This window comes from Trypanosoma grayi (genome assembly GCF_000691245.1).
Source record: "Trypanosoma grayi strain ANR4 Tgr_283_V1, whole genome shotgun sequence".
Taxonomy (NCBI): Eukaryota; Euglenozoa; class Kinetoplastea; order Trypanosomatida; family Trypanosomatidae; genus Trypanosoma; species Trypanosoma grayi.
Genome location: NW_008825902.1, coordinates 7,526 through 14,549, shown reverse-complemented (window position 1 = coordinate 14,549; position 7,024 = coordinate 7,526). Strand labels below are relative to the sequence as shown.

The 7,024-nt window shown below is 58.1% G+C and overlaps 2 protein-coding genes across 2 annotated transcripts; both read right to left on the bottom strand.

The window, feature by feature from the left end:
* Window positions 1–998: 998 nt before the first annotated feature.
* Window positions 999–4,139, bottom strand: DQ04_02831050 (putative ubiquitin hydrolase; the record flags this gene model as incomplete). Its single annotated transcript, XM_009312262.1, has 1 exon — window positions 999–4,139. The coding sequence occupies one exon, from the start codon at window positions 4,137–4,139 to the stop codon at window positions 999–1,001; it is 3,141 nt and encodes a 1,046-aa protein (XP_009310537.1).
* Window positions 4,140–5,076: 937 nt separating this feature from the next.
* Window positions 5,077–6,852, bottom strand: DQ04_02831040 (hypothetical protein; the record flags this gene model as incomplete). Its single annotated transcript, XM_009312261.1, has 1 exon — window positions 5,077–6,852. One exon carries the CDS (start codon window positions 6,850–6,852, stop codon window positions 5,077–5,079), a length of 1,776 nt encoding a protein of 591 aa, XP_009310536.1.
* Window positions 6,853–7,024: the final 172 nt, after the last annotated feature.

Here is a 7,024-nt window from a genome sequence, read left to right as displayed (position 1 = left end):
AAAGAAAGAGAGAAAGAGAGGGGGGGGGGGAAACAGGGAAACGCGGGGCGTGCCAAACGTCAATAGCGTCACCCTGCAGCCGTGCTGTCCAGCGGACATGGGCAAGAGGAGGTCGTGAGACAGACAACATTCACAGAAAGAAACGAAGGTGCACGGGCGGAGCGCGGCGGGTGGTCCCACGCCCCTCCAGCCGGCACTGCTGCCATCCGCCCACCGGGAGGGGGCGTGCAGAGAGTCAGAGCGGTGTGGTAGCAACAGCAAAAGCGCCACGGCCGAGGAGAGCCCCTCCCAATTCACGTGGGTCAGCATGTGCCGTCAGCTCACTTTTCTTCTCGTCTGTTGTGATTTCAGACTTCTTCTTACCCCCCCCCCCCCCCCCCCCNCCCCCCGCCCCGTATGGGCAGCTGCGCGTATGAGGGGCACCGGCTTGCGGTGCAGCAGCAGCTGCAATCACAGCGGGAAGTGTGAAAGGCTCGGCGCGCGCGCAATACACCACCAAATGGCATTCTTTTTTGTTGTTGTTTCATGAAGGCCGCACCTGTGTGCAGGTGTCGCAGTCCGTGCATCAAGCCGAGTGTTCCTCGCCCCTCTCTTCACACTCTCACAAACACACGGAACGCACCGTCGCCACAGCAGCAGCAGGAGCAGCAGGGGTTACCTTAATGACAGCTAACTGCAGACAATGTTAGGTATCTCCTCTGTATCTTCAGCGTCCGCTCTCACCACCCATCCCACTCCTTCGTTCCCCACTATGCACGATGGCCGTGTTGTGTCTCTTCTCCACGTCGTTCATTTTCGCTTGCCTGATACCCCCCCCCCTGCAGGAACAACTGAAATGANCAAGAAAGCCGACAGAAGAAATCGCATCGTTGTGTCTGAGGCACACGCACCCGCGCGCCCCCAGCACCCCACTCAACAACAAGAAGAAACAAACAGGTAGCACTGAAGATGGAACCATAAATCAAATGCAATGACGACACGTACAAAAACATCGGTACTTACTCCACCCACTGCGGCAACACGCGCCAAACAGGGCACAGCACATCCTCCTCCGCCACCTTTTCGTACAGAAGCAGATAGCAGTTGCTGGAGTTACGACGCTGCCTTCCCACCTCATCCTCCCTCATTGTAGTCACGCCATCGTCATTGGCAAGTTGCCATTCACTATTCAACTTCACGTCCTCGTTGAAGAGGGTGTTGGGGTTGTTTCCATTTCCATTCTCGCACCCGCGCGTATCTGGTGTGACAGCGAACTCTGCCACGTAATGCCCCGCAGATGGAGAGTGGCCAATGTGCTTCACTACACCCTGCAGGCGATACAGAGAGCGTATGGCAGACAGACGTGTATCTGGTCCTTCGTCTTCCCTTTCATTCTCATCCGGTTTCTCTTGTAGTTTCTGGTGGTGTTTTGACTTCTCAGTCAAGCTGGTGTTTATGTTACCCTTTTCGTCAGGCTGAACAGAGAGCCGTTCCTCCGTGGCATATTCCCTAGATGGCTCTTGTTGTTGCCGTTGCTGATGTTTCTGCATAGCCGCGCGCTCTGCCTCCCGTACAGACGGCGCCAGCTGCTTCTTTTCTCGATCATACTGTCCTTCCTCCCGCAATGCGTAGAGTGTCAGTTCCTCATTGACGCGGACCGGTGTTCTGTCTTTTGAGACGCGCAAACCCATTGTCTTATCAAACGTCGTGGCGAATCGTTTCAACTGAAACACGAGGAGGGATGGTGCTGCCCCCAAAAGACAACCGCCTTGGTGTTGGTGCTCTTTCGAGCCGCAGGCGTCACAGATATACGCGTCGAGTGAAGCAAAGCGGAGGCTCTGCTCCAACAGCGATTGAACATCATAGCAATCACTGGATGTGGTGATTTCTGCCGCAGCACTTGGGGACCCATCCGTCCCGTTCCTCTCATCTGGCGGCAAGTATGGCCTTACATCGGTAGCAGCAGAAAACGTGGCGTCATTCTGTGGTGTGGGCGGAAGCGGCAGCGAATCTGCAGGCACCTCGATCGTCTCTTTCTTCTTCAAGTTCACGGTGAGATTGACAAAAGGATCCTCTGTTGCTATTTCGTGTCCGCAACCCTCGTTGCGACAGCGAATGATGTTCAGAAACGTGCCCTGCAAGAGCTCATTGACCCAGGTTTTTTTTGGATTGATGGAATGGTTATCCGCATTGCTGGTTTTTGCCTCGTTGGCGTCATCACGGAAGAGCTCATTCGCATCTGCCTCAGTCACTGCAGATAGGTTGCTCCCGTTCTCCGCCTTGTCCCTCAATTTGAGCACCTCAATAGACTCCTCTTCTAGTTTGTCTATGAGCGCCATGAAGAACTCGTGCGCGTCCTCCTGATTCCCTGTGAAAAAGCCCCGCAAGAATCCCTGCAGCGGGCTCATATCGAGCCCACAAACTATTGTGTTCGGTCGCCGCAGCAGGCGGGCATAGTTCAGCAGAGCGTTGTGAAGACAGTCCACCGGTTTTCTGCTGCTTGGGTGGCAGGTGGACAGCATGGGCCTGGTCACATCGTTCTTGTTGTCGTTGTTGTTGTTGTTGCTGTTGTTGCCGTCACCGGATTCCCCCCGGTACTCCAATACAGGGGCAGCGAACAAGGCACGGCANTTGTGAAGACAGTCCACCGGTTTTCTGCTGCTTGGGTGGCAGGTGGACAGCATGGGCCTGGTCACATCGTTCTTGTTGTCGTTGTTGTCGTTGTTGTTGTTGTTGCTGTTGTTGCCGTCACCGGATTCCCCCCGGTACTCCAATACAGGGGCAGCGAACAAGGCACGGCAGAAGGCAGGGCTGCGCAGCAGGAACGTTAACACGCTGCAGGCGTAGCAGTCATTACCAGAGTTGATAAATCCACTGGGCTCGCACACCCCGTGGTGTGATGGCAGTCGCGATAACCGATTAGATGCACGTGAGTGGTGGGACAAGCGCAACGTCTCGGCGCTGTCCATTGGGGAACGATGACCGTCAGTCTCAACGACAGGCGGAAGCACAAGCGAAGACGCCCGTTGTGGCGACCCGTTCGGAGAGGCGCACGTCTCCCCATCCACGCAACTCGGCGGTGTACACGTGACGCTCTGTGGAAAATCGTTCGAGTGGTGATGCTGCCGGTACAGACTGGAGCGTGGCGAGACAACGGCGCGCAGCGGGGGGGAAATCGGCAGCAGCTGCGGTGTGGTTGTGGTTGCCGCTGCTTTTCTTGCCGGTGGTGGGGGTCTCGGTGGAAGCTGCGCACGTTGCTCCGCCATCGAGGCAGCAGATGAATTGGTGAAAGAAGTAGCAGCAGCATTAGCGGTAGAAGGGGCGGCACACGGCCTCCGATACCTCCTCCCCCCCTCCTCCACCACAGCCGCCTTCTTCCACGGCGAATCGTGGCCACAGTTATCTGTCACACCTGCCGCTTCCGCGGTTCGGGTCGTTTTTGCTGGGGACAAGCCGGCGGTAACGGAGCAGCGCTCCATATTTCCGAATTGCGGCGAATGCAGTCTTAACGTCGGTAGCGACTGTGGAGAGTGTTCCTTCAGCCGCGAGGCAACTGTTGGCGCGGCGAAACGGCTACCTGTGAGCGGCACCGGTGAATGTGAACCCTCTGACCGCTTTGTGGGCGATGGTGCCGCATAGCGCGACGCCGCGGCCGTAAATGAACTGCCACCACCACCACCGCTAGGAGCAGCTGCTGCAACAGTGCGGGCCGTCGTGTTGCTGCTCCTTTCACTCACAACGCGAAGGCCCTGTCGCACCCCGAGCGAAGCTGTTCCCCGCATCGTGCTGACGCCTACACCACGGGCCGCTGCCGCCACCTTCGCCTCGTGTTGCACTCTCCTTGGCACAGGCGACGCCGGCAAACTTCTCGCGGTGGGTGATTGCTGCATGTTCGGCCGCCATGCGCGGTCGCTGTGAATGGCACCCATATTGGTCGCATCACAGCCACTATACTCACCTTTTGTGTCATGGTTCGCATCACTATAGTCCACATCTGTGTCATCGTTGTCAGTATCACTGCGGCTGGTGCTGTTGTCGCGATGCGGCGTCGCGTGAATGGCCCGGGTGAAGCGGAACGCGCGACTGTGCTTTAGGTAGCCATCAGAAGTGCTCTCTGTGCGCTTTTTCTCCGCCTCCAGCACCTTTCTGCTGTGATTCATGGGCAGCGCGCGGCAGAAGAGGAAGAAGAAAAAGCGTGCTCGCTCCTTTCAGCCCACCTCTTGAACTTGTTTCCTCCCCGCAACAGCACGAAAGCCCCCCACCACCGCCACCACCTCCTCCTCCAAGCGCACGCACGCACGGACTCTATAGGTGAGTGTGGGTGTTTATGTGCGTCTCGCGATGTCCCTCTGTGGCCAATTTTTTTGCGTTGCTGGTCCTCGTGCCGGAAGGGGTGTGGCGAATGTGTATAGATGGAATGCCTGCTTTATGGTATGTAGATACACTTTCTATGCGTGCCGATTAGCCTGTTTAGTTTGCTTGTTTGTTTATTTGTTTCTTGTCCCGTCTCTCGCTTCCTATTTCCCCTCTGGTTGTTATTTGAAGGTGTTTCTCCTCGTCCTCCTTCCTTAGTGCGCCGCCTTTTTTTGTTGTTTTGTTTTTAACCTTGTTACCTTAGGTCCAACACGGGGAGGGCTGTAGGGAGAGAAAGGATCAAGGCGGAGAGAAAAGACACGCAAGAGTCACAGCGGCTGGGCGTTGGATGTGGGCAGCGAGACACAACGCAAACGATAATGCAAGACATACAACCAAAGCAACAAAGAAAGACAGCACTGGCAGTAGGACACTCCAAGAGATATTGCCCTCGAGGATCTATTCTACTATTCCCCCCACCCACCCCTTTGCCGTTCATTCTATTGTGTATGTGTGTCTCTCTCGGCCTCCGCACTTGCCCTCTCTCTCTCTCTCTCTCTCTCTCTATCTCTCTATCTATATCCCAGTTATGCGCGCCGACGATACACCTCCTGCTGCCCCTCATCCTCCGAGGNTTCCCCCCACCCACCCCTTTGCCGTTCATTCTATTGTGTATGTGTGTCTCTCTCGGCCTCCGCACTTGCCCTCTCTCTCTCTCTCTCTATCTCTCTATCTATATCCCAGTTATGCGCGCCGACGATACACCTCCTGCTGCCCCTCATCCTCCGAGGCAAACGAGCCGCTGCTGCCTCCGCCATCTTCGTCCTCCGAGCCACCGGCGAGAAATGCATTCATCTGCAGATTGAGCCGCTGGAGCTCTGGGGGGATGTCGTACGGCACGGCCTGGTGTTGAATACGTTTGAAAAAGTACGCGTATGTGAGCGAGTTGAGTACCTGCTCCCTGCTGTGCTGCGCCGCATCGACACAGCACACGAGAATAGCCTTCGCGTTACCACCAAAGATGGGGCGGAGAAAACGCGCCATGCAGTTTGTGTGGGAGCTTGGCAGTTCGTTAAACGCAACGGCCGCACGCGCGGCGTCGCCCCTGCTGTCATTGTTGTTGTTGCTGCTGCTGCTGCTACTGTTTCCGCCGCCGCTGGAGGGAACGCGTCGCACCTGCGCGGTGGCAGCGACCGCGTCGCAGACGGCCTGCAGCGACTCCTCCACCCACTGCTCCTCCGGTGTGGCCAGTCGCGCCGCTGCGGGTGCTGGTGATGCCGACGCCCGTGTTGCTGCTGGCGTCGGCGGCCCGCAAAGATCAACAAAAGACGCCATCGCACGTCGGTAGTGCCCCTTCTCGTTGAAGCTCTCCACACTGAGGGAGAAGATGGCGTGCGACACCCCACCGCGATGCGTCACTGCCGCGCCACCGTCAGCGTTGCTGCTGTCGCCACCACTCACAGACGCCCGCAAGGAGGCGGCGCGGCGCCACCGCCCCAGCCGCCCGAGCCCGTCGAAGAACACACGCATCACCTCCTCCGCCGTCTCCGCCTTCACTGCGGTTACCTCCTCGCCAATGCCACCACACAGCTGCAGTGCAGCAGGAGCAGCAGAGGGCTCACCCGCCACAGCAGAGACCATTTTCACCAGCACGCTGCTGCTGCCGCCGATAGACGTGCTTCTACCGGGCTGCTGCAGCAAAAGATCAACGGTTTGGTTCATCGCGAGCTCCACGAAGGTGCAGCGTATATTAAAGTGTGCTACGGCCTGCACCACAAGGTTGTCGAAGAGGCCATGGACGAAGAGCGACAGTAGCCCTGCTGTTTGTCCATTGCTATGCAGTGAGGCAGTGGATGCAGCAACAGACGGTAACCGCCCGCGACTCGCAGACCGCCGAGTGTTGCGGAAGAGTTGCTGCAGCAACTCATACTCCAGCATCGCCGCCTTTGTACCGTACAGCACCTCCGTCTTGCCTCCACCAGCGGGGCCAAAGGAGAGAAAGACGGTGTTCACACCCGACAGGACGTCTGCAATGACGCCATCCATGCGAATGGCGGCAGCAAGCTCCTCGTCGTCCATCCCCGCCGGTTGGCCAACGTCATCAATCGCGCTACCAGCACTACCAGAAGAAGCAGAAGGAGGAGGAGCGGCTGTAGCTGTCTCTATACGCTTGCGCTCCTGGAGAGAGAGCGCGGAGTACGCCATGTCCACGACAAAGGTGCGGCGTCGCTCCATCTCCACCACTGTGCACTCGTCTGCCACTACAATGCTCGCCAGATGTGGCTGTTTTCCTTGCTTCTGCTGCTGCGGCTGCCGCTGTTGTTGCTGTTCCTCGTTGCACGAGAGCGGGCGAGGGTCGCGCCCCGCCGTGTCCCAAGCAGCGGCTCCATGGCGCGGCGAGGCGCCCGTCACACGCACCACAGCGCGCTGCCACCCCATGAGCTCCGCCAGCGTGTTCTCGTACCGCTTCTGCAGAAGCTGCGTGGCGGCGAACTCCTCTGCTGTACGCTTCAGGCACATTTCCGCCTCGCTGTGCGAGCGATCGGCGACAGCGGCACGCTCCTCGGCGACCTGCAGCTGGCGACGAAGTTTGTCACGCTCCTGCAGCGCCTCCAGCCGCTCCACGCGCAGCTGTTTGAGCGCGTCGATCTGCTGCTGCAGCGCCTCGCCGAGCCGCTCCGTCTTGCGGGAG